We start from the raw sequence: 12,343 nt of genomic DNA on the forward strand, positions 1-12,343 counted from the left end.
GTGCCAACTCTCAGGATGGTGGCACAGGTTCCTACACGATGATCCGAGATTTTTCTTATTCATTCATATCAAGTGCTATAAATTATATAAGACATTAAATATAATTAAAATAAAAGTCAGTTAAAAATCATTGCGATAAATTGACTGAATTAAGTGAGTCTACTCTTAACAAAAAGTTATTGTTTCGTGTTTAATTTAACTTATATTCAGCGCCTGATAGACTTTTTACGAAAGTCATTCTATTGGGCTGGTCGTGAAATTCATTTTTAAGATTAATTGATGGCTGGTTCTTTGCAAGCTTCTTAGGCCTTATGAACATACTGTCAGATTTAATAACAATTCTGTTCTAAATTTTTTAAGCTATATTTGCATTCAAACTAGTTAATATTTTCAATAAATTATTAAAATTTAGCAGTTTATAAATTTATTTGGGTCTAATTTTATGTTTCAACGCTTAAAAACGAGTTAAAAATGTTTCAACGCTTGAGGTTATGTGTGACGACACATTGCCGCTTGTTTTCAAATAGGAATATTTTAAGTCTTCGTGAGAGAGGCGCTATTCAAGATGTGTTTCCAGAGAATTCTGAGTAATTGTTTTAATTTAATCTAGCTTTGTATCATATTTAAACTCAATTATATTCTAAATAATTCAATTATGATAGCAAAGTAATTTTGGACATGCTGAACGCATCTCCCCAATGTGTCTATGCTGGATTTGACCCAACAGCTGACAGTTTACACATAGGAAACCTCCTTGTCATCGTTAATTTACTAAATTGGCAACGCGGAGGACATCAAATTATTGCTTTGGTATGTGTATTAGTTATGCAACTGCAGTTATGTATTAAAATATTCTATAAATATTGATTAAAATATAGATAGGAGGTGCTACCGGATGCATTGGTGATCCCAGTGGACGAACGAAAGATAGACCTCAATTAGAAAAGATTTTCATTGATGATAATATAAAGGGAATCACTAGCAATATTGAAAATATTTTTACAAATCATGCAAAGTACTTTTGGGATGAAGATAAATGCATGAAAGAACCTATGTGAGTAACGTTAATAAGTAAATGTAAGACATACTCAAAATTTTTAATATAATATAATAATATGTTGAAGTTTTCTGTTAGAATCACAAATAATGAAGATTGGTATAAGAAAATGAATGCTATACAGTTTGCTAGCAATGTAGGCCGTAATTTTAGAATGGGTACAATGCTATTGAAGCAGTCAGTACAATCAAGAATAAATTCTGACGCTGGCATGAGTTTTACTGAATTTACATACCAATTATTTCAAGCTTATGATTGGTTACATCTGTATAATAATTATAAATGCTATTTTCAGGTAATATATTTATACTTCAAATATTTTATTTATATTGAAAACGAATTGCTACTCATTCTGTATTTTATTTATTTATACTATTTCAATTAGGTAGGAGGCAGTGATCAGATGGGAAACATTTTGGCTGGATTTGATTTAATTAGAAGGGTTACAAAGAAATCTGTTTACGGTATTACTACTCATAATCATAATCGTATTATTACTTACAAAAATGTGTTTGCCTTTGCTTTCTTGGTTATTACAAACTTTTTATTATTTTACCTTTCAATTATTCAACAAAAAAAAAAAAATAGACTATGGATCAGTCTGAATAATTTTTTAATTTATTACTTAATTTTTAACATATCAAACTATTATTAATTATGCTATAATTGTTATAGGAATAACTTTACCATTGATTACTAATGAAGAAGGAGATAAATTTGGCAAATCTGGTGGAAATGCAATTTGGTTAAATAGCTCTAAAACATCTCCATTTGCTTTTTATCAATTCTTTTTTAGAACACCGGATTCTGATATAGAAAAACTTCTCAAATACTTTACCTTTTTACCTTTAGGTAAAATAAAAGATATAATGCTAAATCATGAGCAAAAGCCAGAAAATAAATTGCCTCAAAAGACTTTGGCAGATTTTTTGACTGTACTTGTACACGGGGGTAAGTTTGTTTTTACTTTTTTTTAATATTTTGAATTTGTTATGAAAACTATAATTAAAAAAAAATGTATATAATTTTTCATTAAATATTTTTATTCATTTAGAGGAGGGATTGAACAAAGCGAAATTATGTTCGAAACTTTTGTATGGAAACGATGTTAACTTATTACTCAATTTGAATGCGTCAGACATTTGCGTAAGTTTTGAAGGTGCACCTGTTATTGAATTAGTTCCCGAACCTGGAATGACTGTTTTAGATTTGGCTATGAAAGCAAAATGCTTTCTAACAGAATGTAAGAACCCACAATTGTTTCATTTTTATAAGCTACTTACATTCAAATTTGAATTATTACATTCTAATTTTTATTTATTTTTAGCCTATGCAATGCGTATTATAAAAGCTGGAGGATTTTACATAAATTATCAGAAAGTCACGAATTTCCAAGAAGTTTTGGTGGAGTCATCTCATATTTTACCAAATAAAATTACTGTTATGAGAGTTGGAAAAAAGAATTATTCAATAGTTAAGTGGTTGTAAGATATATGTTAATTCCCAAATAAATAAATTTAGAATATATTTTTTTTACATAATTTATTTTAATATACACCTTTCACTTTTGGCTAGTTTATTATTTTCAATAATATTGTAGCGAGCATTTCTTAAATTTCATACATACATATATTAGTATTGCAAGTTACATGATTACAAGTTACACTCAATTAGATATCACAGATAAATATTATTTCATACACTATAACAGCGATTCCCAACCTGTGGTACGCGTACCACTTGGTGGTACGCGAAAAAAAATCAGCAATGGCGGTCATGCAAGAATGAATGATATACAATCATAAAAATAGAAATATTTTTTATATCTAATATATAATTTCGAAAGAGAATTTTAAGTTTGTATCTTTGTTTGGGAACTTCCTATTATATTCGCTAGGTTTAAGTTGTTTATATTACAAATACTGAGCGAAGCCGGGTAAAACAACTAGTAATTAATAAACATTATCTTAATTAGTCATCGTCGACGTCAATATGTACAGTTGATGATCGAAAATCTGGCAATCGATACGTTTTCCACAGATCCGGCATGGATTTTGGAGTGCATTTTTAAATTTACCGCGTTCACGCTTCAATAAATAAATAACTTGAATTTGACACTTGAGAACAGTTCTATAATAATCTTTAATGTTGCAGATAAAATTGAAAGTACATATGATTAGAAAATTAGAATTAGACAAGATAGTAGATAAATATATTAAACTTTGAGCATATTATAATTGTGACTCCGCAAATAACTTTTTTTTCACAAAATTTCTTACCAAAACAGATCTACATATAACGTGTATCCTGTCTTCTCATTCCTTACCATGCAAATACTATATATAATAATTACACTTGCAAAAACAAATTTCATGAAAAACAATCATTTTTATATGGTGGTACAATTTAGCGTTATGTACTACCAAGTGGTACGCGAGTCAAAAAAGGTTGGGAAACGCTGCACTATAAAATTGTATTCAATTAATTTACATATGTACATACATACATACACATATAGAAGGAATGTATTTTGATCATTGATAAATTCTAAATAAAAACTAATAAAAATATGAACAATTTTAGTTCTAAAATATCAATAAAATGTCATAATATAAATGTAAATTTAACAAATTCTACAAATAATTCTCAAGTTGCAGGATCAAAGGTTAGTGTCAATTGCGACTAGTGCTTCCGAGTCCAAATCTTAAAAAAATAAATATACATATATGGTTTTTTGATTGCCGTTAACGATTAAATCTAATACACACATATTACGTATGTTTGTATAATACTTACATTTTATCACTTCTTCTAATGTTTGGCAATCTACAAACAAAGGTGAAATTTTAGGATAAACACCCAAGCATACACTTTTTGTAGAAGGTGAAAAAAGCCATAAGAAAATTTTTTGATTTCTTACTTTAACAATATCAATTAACACTTTCAAATTCTGAAACAAAAAATAATACATATAAAATAAAGAAAATAAGTTTTTTCAAACTTTCCGAAAATGTCACTATCTACCTTAGCCACTGTTACGTCAATTCTTTTAATTTTGCTTCCATCAATGACAACAATTGCGTTACAATTTTGTTCTTCCGAGAATAAAACAGACATCACACTTCTTGAAAAGTGATCTGCCGAACAATACACGAGATTGCTAGTTGGAGTAACCATAATTACGTCTTGATTACGGACCTTAGTTAAAATGTAAATTCAACAAAAATATTAATATGGAAAAAATCTAGCAATTGCTTATCTGTTATTGTAAACATACCTTTAGAGTATCTATGTCAATTTTGGGTCTTGCTGTCGTTGCCAATATCATAAGAATATTAAAAACAATCCCGATAACAATGCCAACTTCAAGTCCAATAAATAAACAACATATCAAAGTGACGAAAAACGGTAATAATTCCACTTCTATAAACAAAAAATCGAGTTACAAAAATAAATTAAGCTAAAAAAACTTCATTTGAAGAAAAATGACGATTACTTACTCCTCGTTTTCCACAAGAGTATAACAACTTCGTATTCCACCATGAATATCATAGCGCTAATAATTAATCCAGCAAGAACTGGTTTAGGTATGTAATAAAATGTAGAAGTCAAAAATCCTAATGCCATCAAAACAAGTGCACCTAAAATGTTGATAAAAATAATTTAGAAATCGGAATAACATACATAAACACATATATAATTTATATACTGATGTTTCAAGTACACTATATACATTTTTGTACCTGTGAATATTCCTCCAGCTGTGGTTTGTACTCCGGAATTATTGTTAACAGCTGTTCGTGTAAAAGAGCCTGTTGTCGGCATGCTTCTAAAAAACGACCCTATTATATTACACGCTCCTAATGCCAACATTTCTTGAGTTGCATCGACCATTTTTCCATTAGCTACAATTATGTAAAGCTCGTTGCAATAAAATAGCACGTATGAATATAATTATATTATAATTAACAGATGTTGAATTTTACCAAAAGCCTTTGCAATAGCAACCGCTTCTAAAATAGAGATTAAAGCGATCGTCAAAATACTAGAATTCAATTCTTGCACCATTTCACCAAATGAAAATGTGGTTCCATTGACGGTTGTAGAAAATGGGGGTGGTTGAAATGTTGGTAAACCCTTTCCAATATCGCCTGAAACATTTTTTTCCTGATGTTATCAGATGTTCATGATTAATAAGCTCATACAATATATATTATTTTATTTTTCAAACCGGTTAGATGGAATGGTTCATAGCCGTTGTTTTTTAAAATCCACGCCAATAAGCAACCTAGTATAACTACTATGGCATTACGAGCAAGCGATATAAACCAATTAAACTTGTATATTAGATTTTTACATGTAGAAAACTCCGGTCTGCTTGTTCTACTACTCCAATCCTTTAATTTCTGAATTGAAAATAAATTAGTAGAGAAAATTTAGTATAATCTAGTAATAGCAAATATAAATGTGTATTTATTGGTGCTTACACGTAGTAGAAGTAAAATAATGATAGTGACGATTCCCAATACTGAATCCCATAATCTTATTGTATTAGCATATTCTACTAAATTTATCCAAACGTCTAAAAACGTATCAGACCGTCCTGAAATATAAAAAAAATAAATAAACAAATTAAATTATACTGTACAGAACTAGAGGTTTCAAAATATCGCCTAAAAAAACCGGTGTTTTCTGTTTTTTTACAAAATTAAAAGCCGGTTAACCAGTTTTCCCCGATTTCAGAGAATAATTTTTTTTTTGTATTAAATTTTTATATTGCATAAAAATTGTAAATACATGTAATACATTATGCAAACAAATAATTGCTTATAAAATCGTCATAAAAAGTGGGTATAATAGAAATTTGTTGTATAATAGAAATTTGTTTAAATCTTAGGATTTTGGCAACTTTTTAACAGTTGAAAAAAAATGACTTTTATTTCGAGAAATATCTCGCAAAACATTATATTTAATGTTTTGCGTTTTACAATATTTAAAAATACTGGTGGTCTATAATATGTTTATTCTACTTTTCAGAAATTCTGGACATATCGAATTAAAAGAAATGATAACAATTTGTGAATTAAGTCAAACAGAAGTGTTGTTGAATTGAAAATTGGACTTATATCACTTTCAAATATAGCGACTCATATCTTGAATTTCTAGCTAAGCAGTTTTTTTTAATTATCTGGGTGAAGTTAAGAAAAGAAAATGCTTGTAATAAATTGAAAGGCCACGGGCCGGATTCAAAGTAAAACTAACGTCGGATTAAATGCGTTTTCCTGGTATACATTGTATCTTTCGTCGTAAGAAAGTTTTACTTCTCGTTTGAATCGCCCCTCGAGTATTTGCGTCTTTAGCAAAATGTCTCTTTGCCGTGACCTTGTTTAAGTTATTGAAACTACTTTCAATAATATTTTATTGGCCTGATCCTTGCCCATTACTAAATTTCAAAGTGCTCTCTTTTTTTGTTATTTAAAGAAATATACGCATATTTCCTAAGAAAGTCTGGCTATGCTCATTTTTTTCGTTCTTTCATAGAAATTTGAAATTCATAATTGTTAGCTTTGAGAAAAAAAAACCCTTAAAAACCCAGTTTTCGGTTTTTTGAAAAATGGTCAAAAATAGAGTATTTCGGTTTCGGTTTTAGCCAGCTTGAAAGCTAGTACAGAACTCTTTAACATTTCATAGAAAAGTATTTACCCTGAAATCCTAAAAGAGAATGGAGTTGAGTGCATCCAATTGTTATTGCCGCAGCTGTTGTGAAACCCGTTGTTACAGGCATTGATATAAATTCAATCAAAAAGCCTGAAATGTAATAAATAAACAAAGTTTAAAAGAAAAAATCAGGATAGTAAAAATTAAATTAAATGTATCAAAAATAAATGATTAGTATACCTAGATTGAAAACTCCAAATAAAAACACAATTACTCCACATAAAAATGTCAAGAGGACGGCAAAATCAGCACCCAAGCCTTTTACATATTTTTGAGTCATTAGTGCAATAATAGCCGTTGGACCAATAGTGAGATCTTTGCAACTTCCCAAAAATAAGTAAACGAAGCACCCCATAAAACCCGAATAAAGTCCATACTGAAATGAAAAAATATACATACATAATTTCAAAATATGGTTCCATAAATATTTTATAAGATTTTACCTCTAATGGTAATCCGGCAACTCCAGCATAAGCTATACCTTGTGGTATCGCTGTCAATCCTACGCTGATACCTAAAATTTTAATTAAAATAATTTGTTGTATATTACAATGATGTATTGATTGAATTTATACGAATATTAATAATTTACCTGCAATAATATCTTGAATAAATAAGTCTAGTTTATAATTTGGAAGCCATTGAGTTATAGGAACTCTTTTCTTTAAGGTTTTTAAAGAAAAAAAATCACTAGCGCTTTTCTTCATCCATTGAATTACGTTATGCATTTCTCCAGCTGACTCTTCTAAAATATGAAGATGTTATAAATAAATTGGAAAACAATCACACAACTCACCGTATAATCTCACATGCATTTAACGAAATAATATGCAATTGAAAGAAGAATCTTACGTGTCTCCAATAAATTTTCATTTGATTCGTGCGACATTTTGATGTGCTATTTGACACTTTAATATTCACCAATAATTTCACCATAATCCTATTTTGAAATTTTTTTCATAATAAGTATACATATTTATTAAATAGGAACTGAAAACTACTGAATCAAGTAGTGACATTTGCTATTCACACAATGAATCATAATCAGAGTCGTGACCCAAATTCGAATTCATAATAAACAGATTCCTAAATTGATATTGTTTTATCTCATTGGTACATTTCGAAAATTTGTAAATATAAGAAACAATGCAATGACACGCAATCGAATACATATATTACTAATGGTACGATTAAGTTTCTTAAAACGATGCTTCAGTCATGTGATACAATAAGAAAATGTGATTTGTATTCATCGAATGTTTTGGAGGTCATTATGTCATTGACTTTCCTTATATGTATACAAGTACGTTAAAAGTATTATTTGTTATGCGAAAAATGTTCTTAGATTAATATTAAATTGTCAAAGAAATTTTAATATAAATTATTCGTATTAAAACCAAGAAAAGTATTTATAAAATGAATTAACTGGAGATGTTCGTATTTAAAAAAAAATGACGTTTAGTCGCAAGCCGATAACTGTCAAGTTGACAGTTATCATAAGCAAAATAAAATTGACCATATTTTACAATAATAAATAGTGTTTTAAAACGGTAAACGGACTACTAGTCATATGTGAACTAGTCACGGGACAACCGGTCGCTCTAGATCGGTCACACGTGATCACCCGTCACACTAAAACTGGTCACGAGAAAATTGGTCACACCCTAAAAGGTCTGTTCATACTTAACAGCACTGCACGACTCCGTTTCAAACGTTTACAGCAATTTGGCCGAGTGCAAGGCAAAATCGGCTTACTTATACATTAGAGGCCATGACGATACGGCGCAATATTGCTTATCGCGCTGTTGTTGAAAGAAGAAGCTCAAGAAGGCAATAAAAAAGCACGGAGGCGTTTTGATGTGCATCCCATGTTAAAAAATAGATAAACCGAAGGAGAGTTTTGGACACTGTATAAGGAGCTTGTGGATGATGGACAATTGTTTTTTAAATATTTCCGTAAAATATTTAAATTTTTTTAAATATTTGCGCCAAAACCATGTCGAAAGATTGAAACAGCTGTCAACTGTCACTATCGATAATTGGTCCAAAACACCAAAGCGGCAGACTCATGGCACGTAATTCGCGTGTATATTTCCACGATGGCCCAAAAAACGGATACGATACGTTGACGGATGATGCTGTAAGGTATGAACAGGAAATGTCGGGTACTGCTGTAGGCCTGCCGTGGCGTAAACGTGGCGGTTGGTATGAATATACCCATACAAAATGTACCAAAGAATACTTTTCGTACGGCCGGATACCTGCTGAAGTCGGTACGTGCTGACTGGGTATGAACAGACCTAAAATCGGTCACGAGAAAACTGGTTGACCGATTTTAGAGTGTGACCAGTTTTCTCGTGACCAGTTTTAGTGTGACGGGTGATCACGTGTGACCGATCTAGAGCGACCGGTTGTCCTGTGATCGGTTCACATTTGACTAGTAATCACCGAACCTTAAATTACAATACAGTATTAAATTATTTCCTCGATGTCACATTGGGGGGGGAAACTACAGTAATTGGTCACTTTGATTTTAAAGTTTTAAATAATAATTTTTGATTTTAAAAATTATATAAATTACAAATAAACGAGTAGTAGTTATAAGAGATAAGAGATATAAAAAATGACCACTAACACGAAAACCATGTGAACTTAATAAGAGGTAAGTAAAAAGAGCAATATTGTTGGCGAAATGTGTTCAGACTGATGTTTTTTTTAACTTTAAAATACAAGTCAATATTTAACTATCACAAACCAGATTGATTTATTTTTTCTCTCCATTATCATATTTGTGAAATTATTTAATTATTAATATTGTTATACATTTAAAGTTGATAATATTAATTACAATAACTTTTAAGTAAAAATTGTGTCAATATTCTTACCAACTTCAGTTACGTGTAAACTCTTTCACAGATTCGTTGTTGTTATTATAGACGACTTTCACCTTACGATGATGAATTTTTCACTACATTAGAATTGAATTGTGATCACATAAAATATGACAAATTTTGATCCGAAGTGATTTGTTGTCATAATTACATAGAGAGTCACTGTGATAATGCCGTCTACTTGCATCAATGTACTGAAGTGATATGAATCGAAACACTTTGAACACGTGAAAAATACAATAAGGAACAAGAAGTACCGACGATAAACCGTAGCAAATTTTATTCGAAGATAAATAATGCTGTGCTGCTTTCCCAAATATTTCAATATACACATGTACATATGTATTTGTATTAGATAGAGTAATATATAAAATATTATTGGATACAGTTTTGTCTCTCAGATATGTATAATCAATTCAATGAAGACCTTTGTGGTTCGACATATGAATATGTAAATGGAGAGGGGTTTTTTTTTTATATTACCTATATATTATTATCAAAGATCGGTGTTCGATGGATGTTTTTCGCACAAAAAAATCACTATTGTCAATATCTTTGTTTTGAACCTTTCAACCTTTGCTTTGAACACTAATGGAGTGGTCTATTATTATTTTTAAAGCATCTATCAACCGCCTAAGACAAATTATTATATAAAATTTGTATTCTATCAGTCAATAGTAAGTTTAATAATACACATTTAATCAATGTGCTTGATTTTCTATTTTCTTTTTGGAAAATTTACACCGTTTTGCTTAACGATTTTTACGATTTGTTGTTTGTATATCAATTATATATTCTGATCATGATCTGAGCACATAATTAATGCGAACGATTTCACATTGAACGTCGAATTTTCACGGTTAGCAGTATGTGTGTATGTATGTACATACGTACTAAAGAGACAGTCCTGTTTTTCATTAATCATCTGTCTTTAAATTCTACGAATTATTATAAAAAAAAATACTAAAAATTTATTAAATTTATATTACACATTAAATTATGTTTTAAAAATATATAAACATGTATTTACATACAGACCGAAATAAAAAAAATCAAATAGGCAACAAGGTTTCGATCCATGTAAGAATTTCCTTGGAAGTATTACAATTTATGAATCAACAATGAGAGCATTTGTTTTCTCCTATCAACCATATGTACATATATATATATATATATATATATATATATATATATATATATATATATATATATATATATATATATATATATATATATATATATATATATATATTTATACTGAACGTATTACTACTTGACATTGAAGCAGTTAACATTTTTACTTTTATCTAGAATATACATATGTATGTATTTTGATATAATTACTGTAAACGCATATCTTAGCTGACGTTTCATAATATCGTTCAGATAAACGTATGTGCATATACATATGTATGTACATTGTATATAAACGTAAATTAAGAGGCGGCAATAACTGTAACGATAAATGGGAAATTTCCTAACAATGGATTGATTTAATTTATCTGTAAGGAATGAATTTTATCAATAATTAAATTTTTTATTCTTATTCATTTTCATAGGGACTCAAATTATTTTTACGGTCGATGACTTTTCTTTTTGGGTGATCGAGGGGAACTCATATCCGGAAATATACGGTAGACAGAGCTGTGACTAAACCATAAACGAAATCTTAATTTACATTTACAAGGCTATGGAATGAATTATGCGAAACCAGTACAAAAATTCCGCGAAACCAGCACAAAAAATCGATTGTCAGCAACAATTTTCTTCGGAAATTATTTTCCGGTATTCTTTTACTACTTAAACAGAGTGATAAAATAAATTTCATTTATGTTTGTCAATTTGAACAATGATGGTTGATTTAAATTTTAACATTGAAAATATTTTTATAGGCTTCTAACCATTTCCAATCGACCTTTGATCACATTTTAGGAAATATTTACAGGTATACTTCGTGAAAATGCTTGCTACACAATTCTTGTTAAATATTTAAATTAACTTCTTCTGTGATATTTTGTATGCGTACGGCATTATCTTCGTAAGTACTTACATTCTAAGAATACGTAAAAAGTTAAAAGAAGAAAAATAGAAAACAAATTTGGTGTAGGTATGGCGAATTGCTTCCATTGAATTTATAATTTTAACGAGCGCTTTGGGGGTTATTCAAATTTAAAACATCTTATTCATAACTGGGAAAAGTTTGGCGTAATTGAATTTTTTTCTTCGTTATAAATATCTATTGACAAAAAAATATGGGATTTCTAATCTATTTATTACTATGAAAAGTTGACTGGAAGTTTTTGATTACGAAGTAAAGAAATATTTTACAAAGTTATCTGTCGATATTAGAAAAAACGTCAATCAATATCAATAATTATGACAACTCAGAGGATAAAAATCCTGAAATTCATTGTCAAATGTATCAACAAAATGTCATAAATTAAGATGCAATCAATATTCAACGACAACTTTTATGTCACAATAACACCATTGTTTGATATGAAAATGTGAATTTTTCTATTACGAATACGTAGTTTCCAATGTCAGATATCATTTGCCACTTAAATTGCATGCGAATAAAACATATCTACAGATTTCATTTTTTAAAGTAGTTTAGAAATATTTTCTTACCTGTTATTAGTTTTGTAAATAAAGATTTCACTAGACTATGAGTGTG

The 12,343-nt window shown here is 29.3% G+C and overlaps 2 protein-coding genes across 4 annotated transcripts; one reads left to right on the forward strand and one right to left on the reverse strand.

The window, feature by feature from the left end:
• The first annotated feature begins 285 nt into the window (after positions 1 to 285).
• On the forward strand, positions 286 to 2,592 carry TyrRS-m (Tyrosine--tRNA ligase, mitochondrial). The gene is made up of 8 exons (XM_077438235.1): positions 286 to 587; positions 663 to 810; positions 879 to 1,054; positions 1,136 to 1,352; positions 1,443 to 1,521; positions 1,733 to 2,008; positions 2,112 to 2,300; positions 2,385 to 2,592. The coding sequence occupies exons 1-8, from the start codon at positions 472 to 474 to the stop codon at positions 2,543 to 2,545; spliced, it is 1,362 nt and encodes a 453-aa protein (XP_077294361.1). The 5' UTR covers positions 286 to 471; the 3' UTR covers positions 2,546 to 2,592.
• LOC143916935 (sodium-independent sulfate anion transporter-like) lies at positions 2,593 to 9,872 on the reverse strand. Of its 3 annotated transcripts, XM_077438227.1 has the most exons (15): positions 8,202 to 8,261; positions 7,628 to 7,715; positions 7,368 to 7,517; positions 7,219 to 7,289; positions 6,956 to 7,151; positions 6,761 to 6,865; positions 5,545 to 5,660; positions 5,289 to 5,463; positions 5,044 to 5,208; positions 4,801 to 4,962; positions 4,558 to 4,698; positions 4,335 to 4,480; positions 4,082 to 4,255; positions 3,854 to 4,007; positions 2,593 to 3,760 (listed from the first exon to the last, which is right to left on the reverse strand). In XM_077438227.1, the coding sequence occupies exons 2-15, from the start codon at positions 7,662 to 7,664 to the stop codon at positions 3,717 to 3,719; spliced, it is 1,836 nt and encodes a 611-aa protein (XP_077294353.1). In that variant the 5' UTR covers positions 7,665 to 7,715; positions 8,202 to 8,261; the 3' UTR covers positions 2,593 to 3,716. The 3 variants fall into 3 exon arrangements, with proteins under 3 accessions (XP_077294353.1, XP_077294355.1, XP_077294354.1); XM_077438229.1 differs by lacking the exons at positions 7,628 to 7,715; positions 8,202 to 8,261 and adding an exon at positions 9,661 to 9,872 and having other exon boundaries at positions 7,368 to 7,520; XM_077438228.1 differs by having other exon boundaries at positions 7,628 to 8,264.
• Positions 9,873 to 12,343: the final 2,471 nt, after the last annotated feature.

The sequence above is a fragment of the Arctopsyche grandis genome, chromosome 9, assembly GCF_051622035.1.
Source record: "Arctopsyche grandis isolate Sample6627 chromosome 9, ASM5162203v2, whole genome shotgun sequence".
NCBI classification, from domain to species: Eukaryota; Metazoa; Arthropoda; class Insecta; order Trichoptera; family Hydropsychidae; genus Arctopsyche; species Arctopsyche grandis.